Raw genomic sequence first — 19,920 nt, 5'->3', positions numbered from 1 at the left:
TATTCCAGATGAGACGCCACTTTCAAACCCCTTTACCCTCTCCATGAGCCCTGTATCCGTCAGCGACAGAGGCGTTCGACGGTGGTTTTCAGCCCCCGTTGGTCTGGTTTGAAGCCGTTTAAACCTGTGTGTGGTCCAGAGTCATTATCAGTGACGGTCTGTCATCTCCTCGCTCCTGTCCGCTCACATAAATCACATAAATCACTCACGCAGACCCACTCGACTGGATAACAGCCTGTGTCCACGGCCCGCTGCCTCATTTCAAACTTTATTCTCATTAAAGCCTCACATGAAGTCATAAACGTATTCATGAAGGATTATCGGGATTATCTTTCCAACGCCAATTATTATCCAGGTATTCAGGTATTACCCATGTCTAGAAGAATAAAGTGTCAAAATGGCAACGAAAACGCGACGGAAAAGAAGATGGAAATGGAGCAATGTTTTAGTTTATTTTTGAACAATTTAACCCCTTAACTCCCACCTGAACCGAGCACATTTTCTCCAGTTTGGCTTTACCCCAGTCCAAAAGCTTCTGGAAAATGGTGAGAAAATGGCGACAAAACTGAGACGAAAACAATGATGAAAATGTCACAAAAATGTCACAAGAAATTGACGAACAAATGACAAAAATATGACAAAAATATGACAAAAAAATGACAAAAAAATGACAAAAAAATGACAAAAAAATGACAAAAAAGCTACAAAAATGAGTTGAATACCCAACAAAAAAATGATGGAAAAAAAATCTGATGACGTGAGGAAAAAGATCTCTCGGTTCATGCGGGAGTTAAGAGGTTAAAAACAATGATACTAAAAGTAATGGATGCCATTACAGCAATTGTTCAAAAAGGAGAGGGTTGAAGTGTGTTACTGATTGTTTAAATTGTTGTTTAACTTCTTACCACCCGCCTAAACCAAATGCATTCTGTCCTCTTTGGCCATTATATAGGCCTGTGGAGCGCCTCATTTGAAAGCTAAGACCCACAAAACTGATCTTTTTCCTCGCGTTGTTGCTGTGTTGTGTCACCTTTTGTACGTTTTTTTTTTTCTTTTTTAATTTTTGTCACTTTTTGTCACATTTTTGTTGAATTTTTATCATATTTTTGTCACATTTTTGTTGAATTTTTGTCACTTTTTGGTTGAATTTTTGTCACATTTTTGTTGAATTTTTGTCACTTTTTGGTTGAATTTTTGTCACTTTTTTGTTGAATTTTTGTCAAATTTTTGTCAAATTTTTGTCAAATTTTTGTCACATTTTTGTCACATTTTTGTCTTTTTTTTGTTGAATTTTTGTCATTTTTTGTTGAATTTTTGTCACATTTTCGTTGAATTTTTGTCACATTTTTGTTGAATTTTTGTCACTTTTTTGTTGCGTTTACATCCTTGTTTTCTTCTCATTTTTTGTGGCTATTTTGGTGCTTTTTTCCCCAAGAAGCTTTTTGATTAGGGTAAAGTCGAACTGGATGAAATGGGATCCGTTCAGGTGGGAGTTAAGAGGTTAAATTATAATTAATATCCAGCTCAGTAGTTTGTGAACACCATGTTTTTATACATAGATTTAAATTGGCAAACCGTGTTACATTTCTTGAGTGACACATTCAAGCTATTCCATACTTTTACGCCGCAAACAGCAAGGCATGTTTCCAATAAATGAATAATAATGAGCTGTGATTTGACTCTAGCTTCATTAATAACAATGGCTCACACTTGTATTGCACTTTACAAGCCTGGGTCACAAGTTCCTCAAAGTGCCACATAGTCATCATTCATTCACTCCACACTCGCTGGTGGTAAGCAAGCTGTTATTGAAGCCACAGCCGCCCTGGGGCAGACTGTCCATCTAACACGTGGCTATATAATGTGTTCATATCCTGATAATAATAATAATAATAATAAGAGATTTAATTTAAAACGCACTTTCCATTCAAAATAATCTTAAAGTGCTACATTTAAAAACACGATGAGTTATCCAGTGTGTTGGTGATTTCTGGAGAGTTTTCTTCATTATTATTCACGCTGTCCTTATATTTGAAGAGTTTAGCGATGCTAGGCTAGTGCTAGGCTAGTGCAAGGCTAGTGCTAGGCTAGTGCTAGGCTAACGCTAGGCTAATGCTAGGCTAGGCTATGTCTATGGTAACTAGTAGCCTGCATTAAAAACAGTGTGACCCGCTCCACAGAGCCCCTGAGTCAAATCACTTATAACACCAGACTAACCATATAAATGTCTGTGTCCATAGAATGATTTTAACCATTTTGCATTTAAAAGAACTTATATTTGAGCAGCATCAGCTTAAGCTACGCGGCGGCGGAGTGATCTGCTAGAAAATAGTCCCTCAAAATGCGGTAATTCATGTGATACAAGGTCAGTAATATGTCTCTGTATCTTTATCTTTTATTTATATTTTCATAATTCAGCATTTGTCAAAGTGATGGAGAAAATCCCTCCGCTGCTACGAACATGACCATATATGGGCAATTCCAAAGATGCCCGGTCACATGTTTCCTGCCTGTTGCTTAGAAACGATTCCTGTCATTTGATTGGCCGACAGCGTTCTATTGTATGACATCATATTCTAAACAGTCTTGTCACAGCGCTCAGATCCGCACATTAATCATTCAGAGGCCACACCCACGGTCGACGCTCGGACAAAGCTTTGCTCTGAATCGCCACAGCTTAAGCCTGACAATGGCGGACGGCGCGGAAGACGTTTCTCTTCGAGCAGAGAAACTCTTGATCTCTGATATAGTTTCAACTATACAGAGCCGTCTCGGAGCGGATGCGGATGAGCGACTTCGCCAGCTCAAATCAGTGAACACGTTCCTCAAAGAAGATGATCACGTGTGGGAAGTGAGGGCAGAAGAGCCGTGTGCGCCGCTGGGACAGACAGATGTTTCAGGGAGGCGTGAGGAGGCGAACCAGGCCGTCGGAACAGCGGAGAGCAGTGAATCACAAACAGACTGTGCCGATCTACAAAACAAGGTCAAGAAGCTACAAGGTGAGAAAGCAGTTCAGCAGGAAACGAAGGGAGTTCTGACAAGCAAACTGCAGGACCTCACAGCCAACGAAGACACCGTCCACCGCCTGACAGAAGAGATCCGTGTCCTGAAGGCCCGGTGCACAGCTCTGGACAAGGAAAATGAAGAGATCGCCGATCAAATCCAGCGTAAAAAGAAACTAACCCAAAACTGCCTCGACTTGGAAGCGGAGAGAGACTCCGTTCGTCAGGAAGTCGACGTCAAACAAAAACGCGTCGCTGAGCTCAAAGAGAGGGCACCGACAGAAGAGCAGGCGCTAGACGAAAACCAGCTGAGAGATGATCTCGAGGCCTGCAGAAGAGCTTTAGATGAGGAGGAAGACCGCCTTCAATCTGAACTGCTCCAACAAGACGATGTCAAACGTCAGTGTGAAGACATGGAAGCGGAAATCAAGAGCCTTTACAATGAACATGAAGCACGCCAGGAAGCGATTACCCAGATGATCAGCAAAGCCGTTCAGGGCTCGTACATGGATCTCAAACACATTCAGTTAGTGGAAACCAAAGAGGTCAAGAAAAGCGAAATAAAGGAAATGGAGACGTATCTGAAGAAGTATGACAAGATATGGGAGGAGTACATGACGCAGTTACCGATGTACGAGGAAAAGATCCGTGAAGATGAAGACATGAGAAAAGAAAATGACGCAATTGAGCGGAAAACTGCTCACTTAAAGCGAGAAATAAGGAATGCCAAAGCAAAAGAAGATAGCTACAAAGCCACTATCGAGGGCGGCGCTGGACTGAAAGCTAAGAACAAAAAACTGCTCAAGGAACAGCAAGTTCTTGAAAAGCAACTTCTGAAACTTCAACTCGTGGAGCAGACACATGAGAAGCAGCAAAAGGCGACTGATGCTTTGAGCCAAGAGAACCGTCGCCTACACGAAGAGGTCGCTTCACTGGAGGAGAAGGTCACACGCATGAGTGTGGTGAAAGCAAAAGCAGGCAGACTGGCCCGGGAGGAGGCGTCGTTAAACTCGTCAAACGACTCCCTGAGGAAGAGGATCGTGGGGTTACAGAACCGAATGAAGCAGCTGCAACCTCTACAAGCAGAAATCAGTGACTACAAGGAAAGAATTAATGACCTGCAGCTGGACTTTGAGAGGATCCAGAAAAAGCACGAAGACGTGACTGTCAATATCGGCACCCACGAGGTCAGTCTGATCATCGAGAGGGCGCTGGGGAGAGAGGTCACCGCTTTGGCAACTGTAAATAAGACACTTGGCGTGTTAATCAAACAGAAGACCAGGAACGCCATCGCAGAAATGTAGACGACAGACGACTCGAGAGGAGGGAGGAGGATTTGGAACAGCTGCTTTTAAAGGAACAGGTTGTTAGCTAAATGTTAGCAACATCTTTGGTCTTTGTGCGTGACTGAGACCAGAGATGTTGTTAGCTAAATGCTAACAACATCTCTGGTCTTTGTGCGTGACTGAGACCAGAGATGTTGTTAGCTAAATGCTAACAACATCTCTGGTCTTTGTGCGTGCCCTGAGACCAGAGATGTTATTAGCTAAATGCTAACAACATCTCTGGTCTTTGTGCGTGCCCTGAGACCCAAGAATTTGTTAGCTAAATGCTAGCAACATCTCTGGTCTTTGTGCGTGCCCTGAGACCAAAGATGTTGTTAGCTAAATGCTAGCAACATCTCTGGTCTTTGTGCGTGACTGAGACCAGAGATGTTGTTAGCTAAATGCTAACAACATCTCTGGTCTTTGTGCGTGCCCTGAGACCAAAGATGTTGTTAGCTAAATGCTAACAACATCTCTGGTCTTTGTGCGTGCCCTGAGACCAAAGATGTTGTTAGCTAAATGCTAGCAACATCTCTGGTCTTTGTGCGTGACTGAGACCAAAGATGTTGTTAGCTAAATGCTAGCAACATCTCTGGTCTTTGTGCGTGCCCTGAGACCAAAGATGTTGTTAGCTAAATGCTAGCAACATCTCTGGTCTTTGTGCGTGACTGAGACCAGAGATGTTGTTAGCTAAATGCTAGCAACATCTCTGGTCTTTGTGCGTGACTGAGACCAAAGATGTTGTTAGCTAAATGCTAGCAACATCTCTGGTCTTTGTGCGTGCCCTGAGACCAAAGATGTTGTTAGCTAAATGCTAGCAACATCTCTGGTCTTTGTGCGTGACTGAGACCAAAGATGTTGTTAGCTAAATGCTAGCAACATCTCTGGTCTTTGTGCGTGCCCTGAGACCAAAGATGTTGTTAGCTAAATGCTAACAACATCTCTGGTCTTTGTGCGTGCCCTGAGACCAAAGATGTTGTTAGCTAAATGCTAGCAACATCTCTGGTCTTTGTGCGTGACTGAGACCAAAGATGTTGTTAGCTAAATGCTAGCAACATCTCTGGTCTTTGTGCGTGCCCTGAGACCAGAGATGTTGTTAGCTAAATGCTATGTCTTTGTGCGTGCCCTGAGACCAGAGATGTTGTTAGCTAAATGCTAACAACATCTTTGGTCTTTGTGCGTGCCCTGAGACCAAATATGTTGTTAGCTAAATGCTATGTCTTTCTGCGTGCGCTCAGTCACGCACAAAGACAGTTTAGCATCAGCTCTTCTAAGCTCAGAAAATATCTCAGTGTGGGGAAAACGGTGGCTTGTTCCCTTAAAGGTGTAGAAGTTTATATTTGTGCGTATTAAACTAGTTAAATACGCACAGATATAGTGACCCAGCAGCTGTGTCAGCAGCGGTGCCTTCAGTTTCCATCACAGTGTCTCTACAAAGCTCCAGGATCAACTGTTCTGTCGGTTCTCGGGTGAGAGTGAAACAATTCAGTCATCTTCTGTGCTGTAGTTAAAGTGCTGAATGTTTCACCTCTCATCCAAAAGGCTTCGTCAGAAACACTAGCGTTTCAGGGCGGCCCGACGATCGGATATAGATCTAGTCTGCGGGCTGAGCTGTGCTTCGTGCTGCTGACGAAGCCCTTTGGATCAGAGGCGAAACATTCAACTCTTCAACTAGAGTACAGACGATGACTGAAGAACCTTCGTCTTTCTCCTGTACGACTGAGAGCCGACACAAGGCACGGTAGCGCAGAGGTTTGCGCCCTCGCTTCACAGCTAGAAGGTCTCGGGTTCGATTCCCACCTGGACGGGGCCTTTCTGTGTGGAGTTGTTCTCCCCGTGTCTGCGTAGGTTTCCTCCGGGTACTTCGGTTTCCCCCTGCCACTAAAAACATGTACAATAGGCCAGGATGAATGAGAGTGTGTGTGAATGTGTGGTGGTGTCAGAGGAACCGTTCACACTTGACTCTTACAATAAGGCGAAAGCCCGTCTGGACTGTGCATGTGTGGGTCACTCAGGCTCCTCATTTCAGCCCAAACAAAACCACTCAGGCTTTGCCATGTGTGAGCGAGTCCAGGTGGAGCCTGAACACTGAAGTGTACTGAGCCATAACCGCGACCCATAAAGCTTATGGGCATTTGTTTAAAGAGGGGGTATTATGCTTTTTTCACACATAGCACCAGTCTATATCTCACTACAATGATGACCAAACCTTCTGTTGGTCTGTAACTGCAGTACATTAGAATAACTGCCTTGTATAAAATAGCTCTCTGAAAATGGCTGTAGTGAATGTCTTGAAATAGGACTCAGGCAAACCTATCTCTAAAATGGCCGCCATCAGAATTTTTACAGATTACTCAAAAATACGTGAATGTGCCAAGGCAACACTTCAGGCATGTTTTTAAAGAGGGAATGACATAATAACATGATGTAAAGCTTGAAAGAGTCCATTTTGCATAATACCCCCCCTCTAAAGACTGTAAGTCTCATGTGACATTTCTTGCAAATATTTATGTTGTCCTGAAAAGTCAGGACGGCGGCTCCGTAGGCAGGAGTGGACCATAGTGGACCATAGTGGACCATAGTGGACCATAGTGGACCATAGTGCACAGGGGATGACAGGACCTGGGATCAGCCTGACACAGACATCGCCACTTTTTAAATCATCTAAATTCGTCTTGAAATCGCAGGGAAACGTTTCAAAACGGTGTTGATGTTAAATATACAGCGGTCCAAACCAGAGCTTTCTTTACGCTAACTATCAATACTGCAATAAATCCTATTACCCATAATGCAATGGGCTCCCCGAGATGGGCATTCGGCTTATTGTACATCCTGGTTTTTGTTACTTCCTTCTGCCCTTAAGGGAAGTAACAAATGATCAATAACATCATGTGATCATGTAATAATCTCTCTCTCTCTCTTGATCCGGACCGATGCGGCAACCCGTCCGAACCCGGGACATGGACCCATCCCCCTCTCTCTCCCCTCTCTCTCCCCCCTCTCTCCCCCCTCTCTCTCCCCTCTCTCCTCTCTCTCTCCCCTCTCTCTCTCCCCTCTCTCTCCCCTCTCTCTCCCCCTCTCTCCCCCCTCTCTCTCCCCTCTCTCCTCTCTCTCTCCCCTCTCTCTCTCCCCTCTCTCTCCCCTCTCTCCTCTCTCTCCCCTCTCTCTCCCCTCTCTCTCCCCTCTCTCTCTCCCCTCTCTCTCCCCTCTCTCTCCCCTCTCTCCTCTCTCTCTCCCCTCTCTCTCTCCCCTCTCTCTCCCCTCTCTCCCCTCTCTCTCCCCCCTCTCTCCCCCCTCTCTCTCCCCTCTCTCCTCTCTCTCTCCCCTCTCTCTCCCCTCTCTCTCCCCTCTCTCTCTCCCCTCTCTCTCCCCTCTCTCTCCCCCCTCTCTCTCCCCTCTCTCCCCTCTCTCTCCCCCCTCTCTCCCCCCTCTCTCCTCTCTCTCTCCCCTCTCTCTCTCCCCTCTCTCTCTCCCCTCTCTCTCCCCTCTCTCTCTCCCCTCTCTCTCCCCCCTCTCTCCCCCCTCTCTCCTCTCTCTCTCCCCTCTCTCTCTCCCCTCTCTCTCTCCCCTCTCTCTCCCCTCTCTCCTCTCTCTCTCCCCTCTCTCTCTCCCCTCTCTCTCTCCCCTCTCTCTCTCCCCTCTCTCTCCCCTCTCTCTCCCCTCTCTCTCCCCTCTCTCCTCTCTCTCTCCCCTCTCTCTCCCCTCTCTCTCCCCTCTCTCCTCTCTCTCTCTCCCCTCTCTCTCCCCTCTCTCTCCCCTCTCTCCTCTCTCTCTCCCCTCTCTCCCCTCTCTCTCCCCTCTCTCCTCTCTCTCTCTCCCCTCTCTCTCCCCTCTCTCTCCCCTCTCTCCTCTCTCTCTCCCCTCTCTCTCCCCTCTCTCCTCTCTCTCTCTCCCCTCTCTCTCCCCTCTCTCTCCCCTCTCTCTCCCCTCTCTCCTCTCTCTCTCCCCTCTCTCTCCCCTCTCTCCTCTCTCTCTCCCCTCTCTCCTCCCTCTCTCCCCTCTCTCTCCCCTCTCTCTCCCCTCTCTCCTCTCTCTCTCCCCTCTCTCTCCCCTCTCTCTCCCCTCTCTCTCCTCTCTCTCTCCCCTCTCTCTCCCCTCTCTCCTCTCTCTCCCCTCTCTCTCTCCCATCTCTCCCCCTCTCTCTCCCCTCTCTCCTCTCTCTCTCCCCTCTCTCTCCCCTCTCTCTCCCCTCTCTCTCTCCCCTCTCTCTCCCCTCTCTCTCTCCCCTCTCTCTCCCCTCTCTCTCCCCTCTCTCTCCCCTCTCTCTCTCCCATCTCTCCCCATCTCTCTCCCCTCTCTCCTCTCTCTCTCCCATCTCTCCCCATCTCTCTCCCCTCTCTCCTCTCTCTCTCCCATCTCTCCCCCTCTCTCTCCCCTCTCTCCTCTCTCTCTCCCCTCTCTCTCCCCTCTCTCCTCTCTCTCTCTCCTCTCTCTCCTCTCCCCTCTCTCCTCTCTCTCTCCCCTCTCTCCTCTCTCTCCCCCCTCTCTCTCCCCTCTCTCCCCTCTCTCTCCCCCCTCCTCTAGCTTCTTCATTAAAGTATACATTTCCATAATATTAAACTTGACAAATTTCCCAATGGGGACAATAAAGTTTACCTGAACCTTGACTTCCGCTGTTTTTAATGCTTGAATAGTTTCATACCGTTCCTTGGATCAACTCCTGACTGATCAACACCTCCTCTTTTTATGAGCCCCATGGGTTTTTGTAGCAGATCAGTTCCTCTGTGAGGATCAACTCTAAACTGCATGAATGTTATTAAATACAACTCCAGGTCTGTCTGTGACGAGGGAACAGCGTTAAACCTCAAGAACGTTGATGATTTTCATGCATGATAATCATCCATTTGTTATGAAGTAATAATCTCTGAAGGATGGGTCCAGAGCAGGTTTTAAAGCCTTTCTGGGGCCCGAGGCGTTATATTTTGCTGAGGGGCCCTACTGTACGAACCCCAAGGCCAAGAACCTGCAGAAACACAGCAAAGACGTACACAAGCATTTTACATTCAATCTTAAAGCAGCCGTCAGTAACTTGTTTACCTTAATTAATCCTTTCCGTAGTCCCTCTGGGGGTAATACAAGTGTTAATGGTGTCTCTGCCCAGAAGACCACAATTGCAACTTTCCCTGCACCGGACAGGAGTCGCCAATATACACTAATGGAATCACAACGAAGAAGCTAACAGGCAAAGCGAGTGTCATGTCGCCTTTGTGATGCCCAATCCCGTCAGACCTGGGAAGCTAAGCAGGGAAGGGCCTGGTCGGTACTTGGATGGGAGACCGTTTAGTAACACCAGGAAGCCTAGAGAATGTAATGAGTGAGTGAGTGAGTGGTTGGTGGTGGTCGGAGGGGCCGATGGCGCAGACTGGTTGCCTCGCTTCCGTCAGTCTACCCCAGGGCAGCTGTGGCTACAATAGTAGCTTACCACCACCGCGTATGGAGTGAATGAATAGTGCAATGTAAAGTGTCTTTGAGTGTCCAGAAAAGCGCTATATAAAACCGATGCATTATTATTATTATTATTATTATTATTATTATTATTATTATTATTATTATTATTATTATTATTATTATTATTATTATTATTAAGTGTGAGTGAAAAAAATGATCTCCATTGTGTAATTGGATGAACAACATCCCTGTGAGGAAGCTGGAGAGACAACATATATATCGCTCTTACCAGACATTTATTTTGCAAAACAAACAGAACTTCTCTGTGACCCATATGTCACATACAAAATGGCCCCCAGTGACTAGAACAGTCAGCTTTTATACCGCCCCTATTGGGAAAGCACCTCCCATAGGTTAGTACCATTTTTTCATTGAGTTCCAACAATAAGTTTACCTGGCAAGTCATCATTTTACATAAAATGAATAAGTTTAGTGACACAATGATAAGTATTCCGCGTTTGACACTGTGGATCACCAAATTTTACTCTCACGACTCGAGGACTGTGTGGGCATCAAAGGCACAGCCTTACAATGGTTCAAGTCGTATCTTGAGGGTCGCACTTTTTCTGTCAACTTGGGCCCTTGTAGCTCAAGGGTGGCCCCTCTTAGTTGTGGAGTGCCCCAAGGCTCTATTTTAGGCCCTTTATTGCTTTCCCTGTATTTGCTGCCCCTAGGGTCCATTTTCCAAAAACACAATATTTCATTTCACTGTTTTGCCGATGATGTCCAAGTCTATCTGCCATTAAAACCCAATACAGATAGCGCCCATGCCCTGGTAAATTGCCTCCAGGAAGTCAAACAGTGGTTGGCTATAAACTTTTTAAAGTTTAATGAATCAAAAACCGAGGTTGTAATGTTTGGTAATGCTTTTGATCCTTCTCTTTTAGGCCCTCTGAGTCAACACTGTCACCGAGCAGTCAGAAATCTGGGTGTGATTTTTGACAGCTCCTTTAAGTTGGATCAGCAGATCAGTTCGGTAGTTAAAGTTGGTTTTTACCAGTTGCGCCTTCTGAGCAAAGTAAAACCCTACCTACCACATGCGGACCTAGAGCGTGTAGTCCATGCCCTTATCTCGTGCCGGTTGGACTACTGTAATTCTTTGTATTATGGATTGTCCCAGGCCTCCATCCATCGCCTGCAGCTGGTCCAAAATGCCGCTGCACGTTTACTCACTGGCTCAAGGAAATATGAGCATATTACTCCTGTTTTGGTGTCTTTGCACTGGCTCCCAGTGAGCTACAGGATCCAGTTTAAGATCCTACTGATTGTTTTTAAGTGCTTAAATGGATTGGCCCCGTCTTACCTTTCAGAGCTTCTGTCTGTTTATGTCCCAAAGAGGACAACGAGGTCAGCAGATCAAATGCTGCTAGTTGTTCCGCGATCTCGGATGAAAACTAGGGGTGACCGAGCTTTTGCTGTTGCAGCACCCACACTTTGGAACAGTCTTCCCTTGAGCGTTAAAACAGCTCAGTCTTTGAATGTTTTTAAATCTCTTTTGAAGACCCATCTGTTTGCACTGGCCTTCAACACAAGCTGACCTGATTTTCTTTGGTGGTTATTATCATTGCTTTTGTTTGTTATGTAATGTATTTTAACTTTGTTGAAACCTTGTATTGCCTGTGTACAGCACTTTGGGCAGCGATAGTTGTTGTAAATGTGCTTTATAAATAAATTTGACCTTGACCTTGACCTTGACCATTCAAAACAACAAAGATACAAATCAAAATCATACACAAAAGGAAACACAAAACAAAGTTTAAACCAGTTTCCCCCTGCCACATGGTCCAGCCTAAGATTTCAAAATGGCCGACAAAGACCACGCCCCTTCCTTTCTCACCAGGTGGTGCAGGTAAATGTCTACTGAGTAAATGAATAAACAAAGTTTTAAATGACAACGTGAAGTAATTATTAACTTAACCCCTTACCTCCCACCTGAACCGAGCACATTTCCTCCAGTTTGGCTTTACCCCAATCCAAAAGCTTCTGGGAAAAAAGCTGTGAAAATAGCAACAAAACTGAGACGAAAACAATGATGGAAATGTGACAAAAAAGTGAGAAAACATTGACAAAAATTGATGAAAAGGTGGCAAAAATGTCACAAGAAACTGACAAAAAAATGACAAACAAAATGACAAAAAAATGTGATAAAAAATTGACGAAAAATAACAAAAATGTGACAAAAAAAGGACAAAAAAGGTACAAAAATGAGTTGAATACCCAACAAAAAAATGATGGAAAAATAATCTGATGACGTGAGGAAAAAGATCCTCTCGGTTCAGGTTAATAAAATGAATCAGGGTTATTGTTAGCTGGTGTATATTGCAAATGAAACAAACAAAGCAAAATAACCAAAATACATAATGGGACAAACCCACTTTGTCACAATCCCTCTGTCCCTTTGTCTTTTCTGTCAGCGTAGGATCTACTCACACGGACAATTAATGAGTAAAAAATATGCGACATGAGTTACTTAGTTCTGCTTTAAGATTTTTCCTTGCGTTGTTGCCACTTTTTCGTTGTGAAGAAAGAGCAGAGGTTCTAACCATAAAACTAATATTCAAATGAACGCCTGTGGTCCCATCTGTGTGTCTGATGATGATTCTCTGTCATCGTCATAAATCACCGCTCGCTGTCACATGACCTCGCTGTCACATGACCTCGCTGTCACATGACCTCGCTGTCACATGACCTCGCTGTCACATGACCTCGCTGTCACATGACCTCCCCTTCATGTCATCTCTATGTTAATTCCGCAGATTAAAGCCTCGGACCAGGGCAAGCCTCCGCGCTCCTCCACGGCGCGGCTGGACGTCGAGTGGATCGCCGTCCCGCCCCCCGTCTCCGAGCCAATCACCTTCGACGAGCCGCACTTCACCTTCGCCGTCATGGAAACCGAGCCGGTCAATCACATGGTGGGCATCATCCAGACGGAGACGCAGAGGCCGCGCTGGTTCGATATCGTCGGTAAGACACAGAGTGGACGTTATATCCACAATTTATCCTCCTTATTCCCGAGGCTCTGAGCCGCTCTGAGCCGCTCTGAGCCAGGGGTTTCCGGGATGAGTTTTCGTTTCACACGTATTTTCAAGATGATTTTCTTCATGATCGTGCAGCTCAGGAACATGTTTCACTGTTCACGTTTGAATTAAAAAACAGAGAGAGTGACATTAGTGGCTCTGGAACAGGCTGTGTTTTTCTTTCAAGGGTCTTTTGACTTCCTGTTTCTGGTAATGGAGTAAGGCGTGTCGGCTGCTGGCCCCAGCTACACCTTTTTCAAATTAAAAAACCCAACCTTGTTTTCTGATATCTACTTTTTTGGGCCTCTGATAAAAGTGGTTGTTTTTTGCTGAGAAACAAGAAGTCAGACCGGGAAAGAGACAACGGAGAGTGGAGCTAGCTCTGGGTTAGCCGAAGATGCTAACATCGGCCTCAGTCCGTGGCTTTTGCCTTGCATAAACAGCACAGAACGGCCATTGCTGCTGATTTTAAAGGAGCTATACTGGATTTATTAATTTTCTGTATTGGAGTAAAATTAGTCTTGACCTTTAGTATATGGTCAAATCAGACATTTATCCAAAAACACTGGTTTTAAAGCCTTTTAAACAGTCATAAAATGTCAGGCTATTAGGCGTTTTTTACAGTGAAGTGACAGGCTTCTTCTTGAAAGTTGTGAAACCTGGTTTAAACTCAGTCTCTGTGACGAATGTTGATGTTGTAAATGCATTAGGAAAGTTTGAGATGAGTTTGGACCAGAAAATAGCAATTTAAAATTTGAGTGACCCTGTTTGTTGGTACAATCAGCTATAGCTCCTTTAAGGCTTCATCTGACGTGATTGCCTGAACTTTACAGTCGCTCAGTGCTGAGGAAGGCCACCCAGATCACTGAAGACCCCTCCCATCCACTCTACAGCTCCTTTACGTTGCTCCCATCAGGCAGGCGTTTTAAAGTCCCACTGGCCCACAAAGACGTCTATAAAAAGTCATTTGTTCCAAAGGCAATCTCCACTTTGAACGATCACAAATCATAGTCCTGCTGTTCATTATTTTGATTTTAAATGTGCCTGTGTTTTTATGGAAGTGTGTGTGCATGTTTTGAGCCTGTCAAAGACGAATTTCTGTCGCCTTTGGGGACAGACAATAAAGTTCTTCTTATCTTATCTTATCTTATTAATGGCAATCTGGACAAGATTCAAGCCGATGTTGTGAACCAAGAGCTACGCAAATAAAAAACAGAGAAAGTGACGTTAGTGGCTCTGGAACGTGCAGTGTTTGGGACAGGCCCCTGGACTAAAGCTGGGCTCAAAGCTGCCTTAAGCCATGTCTTTTTGAGTTGTTTTCATCAGTAGGTGGAGTACTGTGCACTCTGCCCTGCTCACCCCCCTCCTCTCACCTGGCTTTCCCCCGTCGCCCACGCCCCTCACTCCCCTCCACACATTACAAGCTGCTCTGATTGCATTCAATGAGAAACGGAAATCTGATTCATCTTGTGTGAAGTAAATATTTTGAGATTTACATTTTTTTGCTAAACTACAACTTTCATAAAAGGCTGTCACTTTTTTGGGGCATTTAGAACGCAATAATTCCATTTAGAACTAAGTTTACAGCACAGAACTTTTCTTCCCCATAACCCCTGAACGCCTCAGCCTCTCCTCCGGTGCTGCTTTGCTTTATGAGGAAAAAAAAAGGAGGGAAAAGACCTGAGGCTCCTGTAGATACTGGATTAATAAACAGGAGGATTTCAGCTGCATCAGAGCAGGTCGCTCACATGTCTGTCAGGTCACCATCTTATTGTAAACTTCTGTCATAATGCTGAACTGTTAGCCGCTAACTGTTAGCCGCTAACTGTTAGCCGCTAACTGTTGCTGCATCTTCTGCTTCGAACATTTGCATCTCGTGTTCAGTGTTTGTGTTTACATGGTGCGGGGGGGGGTGTTGGGGGTTGTGCTGAGGTGAGGGAGGTGCGGCGCCCGTCTCCTTCTGCTGTTAGCAAGTGTGGCGCATATGGTGGCGCATCTGAATGAACTGCAGAGAGCTACAGCTCGGGTGGGGGAAACTGTCCACAGAACAACTCTCAGTCGTACACTGTACAAATCTGTCCTGTATGGAAGTGTGGCATATATGCTACGTTTGGAAATGTATTATAATTATCATTGAGGTGAGACAAAACTCTTATTGGATTCTTATTCCTGTTTACTTCATCTCAACCAACTTTACTGTAAAAGTCCAGAGAACTTCAAGTGGACGATAGTTACTGGTAATAACCCACTGTGCCATAATTTATGCTACTTTTGTATAATCACTGGATTATTCCTCATTGTGCACACTCCCTGTTTACTACATCTCAGCTAAGTTTACTGTGGAAATCTGGAGGAAATTAAAGTTTGATTAGCCTTCAATAGTGACTTAAGCCTTTAACCTCTTATCACCCGCCTAAACCAAATGCATTCTGTCCTCTTTTGGCTGTGTAACAACTCATTTGAAAGCTAAGACCCACAAAACTGATCTTTTGCTGTGTGCCACCTTTTTAATGTTTTATTTTTCTTTCTTTTTTTTTTCATTTTTGTCACATTTTTGTTGAATTTTTGTCTTTTTTTGTTGTTGAATTTTTATCACATTTTTGTTGAATTTTTGTTGAATTTTTGTTTAATTTTTGTCACAGTTTTGTTGAATTTTTGTCACATTTTTGTTGAATTTTTGTCACTTTTTGGTTGAGTTTTTTGTCACTTTTTGTTGAATTTTTGTCTTTTTTTGTTGAATTTTTATCACATTTTTGTTGAATTTTTATCACATTTTTGTTGAATTTTTGTCACATTTTTGTTGAATTGAAACTGGAGAAAATGTGCTCGGTTCAGGTGGGAGTTCAGGGGTTAACAAACATGCACGTTCAGAAATCCGGTCATTATTCTGAGTTTTTCCTGCACCGTCCTGTAAAATAGAAACCATCCAACTGACAAAGGAAAAAAGGAAGAAAGATTCAGGCTCCTCATGCTTTTACGGTTTGCTCTTCAAAACTGTTTCGCTAAAAGAAAGACGACAGTTCCCACTTCCCTAAACGGTCCCTAAAGCCCCCTCGTAGATCACAGTGCCAGCTCTGCCCGTAAAACAAAAATGCAATACTTCAGGAACATATTAGCACTTAGACTCCTCGACACCGCGCACTTCACCAGCTTCATCCATCCTGATGAAGCTCGTGAAGAGGAGACACGCAATTTCACAAAGGTCAGCAAACTCCGGCAGCTCCCGAACCGAGGGGGGTTCTTCTGAGACTGAATGTTTTACAGTGCTGGGAATAAGTTGCAGTTTCAAAATGATTTTCACATTTATTAAGGGGCAAAAAAAATCTTAACCTCCATGGCTCTGCATAAAAAAGTAAACGCCCCCTCTGTGATCAGCTGTGAAGAACCAGATTTTTGGAAAAGCTGAGATCAGTTTCTCTTGCTCCTCTTACCTCCGTGTTTGTTGCATCAAGAAAATATCACATTCAGATCAAAATCTCATAAGAAAACCTATAACGCCATGAAATGAGTCCAAGAGGCAACGACGACTCATCAAGGAGGTCCTCAAAGAGAGTCAGAAGGACGTGTGAAGATCTGCAGCTTCACTGGGCTCAGTCTTTAACGATAAGATAGACATTAGGGCTGAAACAACTAATCGACTACTGAAATAGTTGTCAACTATTTTACTAATCGATTAATCGTTTTCTAGTAAACACAGACTTAAAAAGAGCAAAAATTACATTAACATTTTTTATTTTTGATGGAAACCTACTTTGTTTTTCAAGTTAGGCTCTTTAGTGTTTTGTACATTGAAAATTTCATAAATATCTGTCTGTGTCTCATCCAGTCATAAAGCAGAATTGTCACTAAGAGCCTCCAAAAACACTCACTTTAAGTTTACTCCATCAACACGTCCTCAAGTGATGCCACTTTAGCTTCATGTGTTAGCATTTTCATACACCATTCACAGCTAAAGGCCGGCTGGTTGGTGGTAGGCCAAAGTCGCCTCCACCTTCTGAGGAGACTGAGGTCCTTCGGAGTGAACAGGCCTCTGCTCAGGACTTTTTATGACTCTGTGGTGGCCTCTGCTCTCCACTACGCTGCCGTGTGCTGGGCCCCGGGCAGCACAGAGCGGGACAAGAACAGACTGAACAAGCTGGTCAGGAGGGCCAGCTCCGTCCTGGGCTGCCCCCTGGACTCTGTGGAGGAGGTGAGGGACAGGAGGGTGTTAGCCAAGCTCACCTCCATCATGGACAACACCTCCCACCCACTGCACGGGACTGTAGAAGAGCTGTGCAGCTCTCTCAGTGGCAGACTGAGACACCCTCAGTGCAGGACGGAGAGTCCTGAGGTGAAAACCACTGCTGACAAATAAGAATACATTGTTTTTGAGCTTCTATTTGTATGAAAATAAAATATTTCTGTTTCATTGGTGACTCAAATCAACTCTGACTCACTCATGATACATTGGCACAATAGGACATAATAGTTCTAACTCTCATTATGCTCTTTAGAGACAATCATGCCACAATCTGATTAGCATCTTATACATTTTAATAAATAATGTCTCATTTTAATATATATATTTTTATAATTGTGTTGCAGTGTAATTAGTTCATCTAAAATCGCCCCTGACAAATTCCATATTAAGCAATAAAAATATGAGTTAGAATAAATAAATAAACTAATCCAAATTAATCATATACCTGACCCTGATCCTAACCTCAGACGAAAATGACTAAAACGTGATAACAAAAACAAGGAAGAGGCTTAGATCAGGTTTGTAGGTCTTAGCTTTCAAATGGGGCGTTACTCTGGCCTATAGGCTGTAAACTCCAGCTCCAGAAGCTTTTAGATTTGGGTAAAACTGCAGAAAAGGTTCTTGCTTAAGGCGGGGGTTAAGAGGTTAAAAAAGGAACATTATCAAGGCTGGAGATTGATTGATTGATTGATTGAACATTATATACAGTTTTCTGGAAGTTGGGCCTTGTTTAGCGTATTGAAGGTTTTTGTCACACTCCTTAAAGGCCCTGTACCTGATTACTTTTATTTTTTATTGAAAAAAATGAAAAGGAAGCTGCTAAAATAAAAGCAGTGACACAAACTCACTTTTAACTTTCCTCACACATTTGTAGCAGGGGCGGACTGGCCATGTGTCCATTCTGGAAGAGCACAGAAGGGCCACCGGCTCTAGGGCCACCGGTCCCGCCTCAACCGAGCTTTACCCAAATCTAAAAGCGAAAAAGAAAAGCATCAAAATAGCGACAAAAAGAGGATGGAAAGTCAGCAAAAACATGGACGGAAAAAAAAACTACAAAAACATGAGAAAAACACAACAAAAAATGATAGAAAAAATAATTAGAAAAACAACAAAAATGTGGCGACGTGACGAAAAGTTTCCGTCACTTTTGTGGGTCTTAGCTTTCAAATGAGACGTCACATTGTTGATCTCCAGTCGAGAAGCTTTTAGATTTGGGTAAAGCTCAGTATGAAAAAACCCTGAATCTAAAAGGAATTCCGTGGAGTATGGTGTACCACAAGGTTCAATTTTGGGACCAATATTATTTATTATCTATATTAATGATTTTGCTTCTGTTTGTAGGACCACCTTTCCCGTTCTTTTTGCTGATGATACCGATCAAAAAAATAATAATATGCACTCGTTAATGTTAAGAGGCAAGAGGTTAAAATATGTATTTGTGGAAGTTCACAATTCGCTAATTTGGGCCAGGCTGGTCAGAGTCCAGGGCTGTTTTTCAGTCCCAGTCCCTGGTTTGTAGCATCATCCGAAACATTTTCCCATTAATGTCTGGCTTTACAATAAAGGAGTGAATCTGCTGCTGAGTCAGATCTGAGCGTCAGAGACAAGTCATTAGTTTCACTGATCGTTCATTAGTTTGACTGATCGTTAAAGATGCCACACACAGACGACATATTTAAGAGACAGTTTTAAAGGTGAAGGGGGGGTCACGCTCTGCTCCTTCAGGCTCTGAGCAATTAAAATACCCCTCACTGTTTATTCTAGTGGTTGAACACGCGCCGTCCCTTTAAGGCTTTTCACTTTCCTCTTTGTTATTGTTTTTTCTGCGTTATGCCCTATAGCAGCGGTTCTCAAACGTTTGACACCGAGAACTACTTCCTTTTACCACCAGTTCGAGAATTTAAGACGAAAAATAATTAAGACGATTAATTGACGACTAATCGATTATTGAAATAGTCGACAACTATTGTAGTCATCGATTAATCGTTTTCTGGTTCACACAGACTCAAATAGAGTAAAAATTACATGAAAATGTAGTATTTTTGATGAAAACCTACTTGTTTTATAGTAAGTCAGGGGTGTCCAAACTTTTTTCACCGATGGCCGTATATTAACATGTATAAGGCATGGAGGGCCACAGATCAGTGGTCAATGCATTCAAACATTCAACTGTGTGTATTTAAGAGCGGTTTAAACCATCCCCCACACTTTTATTTAGGCTTTGAACCATAATGCCAGCTCCGTCTCACAATAAATGGTATTTTAATACATTTTTTTTAATAATTCCACACAATTAAATCCTCAAAATTTACCATCTCTGGCGATTTGTGGCAATAAAACAAGAAGCCTGAGGGCCACCAAAAATTGGTCTGAGGACTGCATTTGGCCCTCGGGCCGCACTTTGGACACCCCTGTAGTGAGTGTATGTAGTACACTTTGTACATTGTAAATTTCATGAATATCTGTGTGTGTCTCATCCAATCAAAAGCAGAATTAGCACCAAGAGCCTCCAACAAACATTTTACTTTATGTTTACTCCATCAACACGTCCTCAAGCAGATCCACTTTAGCTTTATGTGATAAAAAATGGAAAAAATAAAATGTTCCTACACCACTCATAGCCAAGCGACTAACCGATTAATCGTATAAATAGTCGATAGATTAATCGATTATAAAATAATCGTTAGTTGCAGCTCTAAATGTAACATTTTTAAACTCTGTATAGTCCCTTTAAAGTGCTCCTTGTATCATTGATGTTACAGTCTTTATACTGGACTGATTTAAAATAGTTTACATGTAATCTTCTTACACATGCCCTTATAAGATAAGATAATCCTTTAATGATCTCTTGAGAAAGTCACTTGTTCCATTCCGCATTCAATAAGATC

General features: G+C 43.6%; 1 protein-coding gene across 1 annotated transcript in view; it reads left to right on the top strand.

The window, feature by feature from the left end:
- fat2 (FAT atypical cadherin 2) overlaps positions 1-19,920 on the top strand; it is a 223,921-nt gene that overhangs the window by 51,301 nt on the left and 152,700 nt on the right. Inside the window, exon 5 of the mRNA XM_079556143.1 lies at positions 12,532-12,739. Coding sequence (XP_079412269.1) covers positions 12,532-12,739 — 208 coding nt within the window. The remainder of the gene's footprint in view (positions 1-12,531; positions 12,740-19,920) is intronic.

This window comes from Gobius niger (genome assembly GCF_951799975.1).
Source record: "Gobius niger genome assembly, chromosome: 5".
Lineage (NCBI taxonomy): Eukaryota > Metazoa > Chordata > Actinopteri > Gobiiformes > Gobiidae > Gobius > Gobius niger.
Note: the sequence above shows the minus strand (reverse complement) of the source record. Positions and strands in the feature narration are given on the sequence as shown.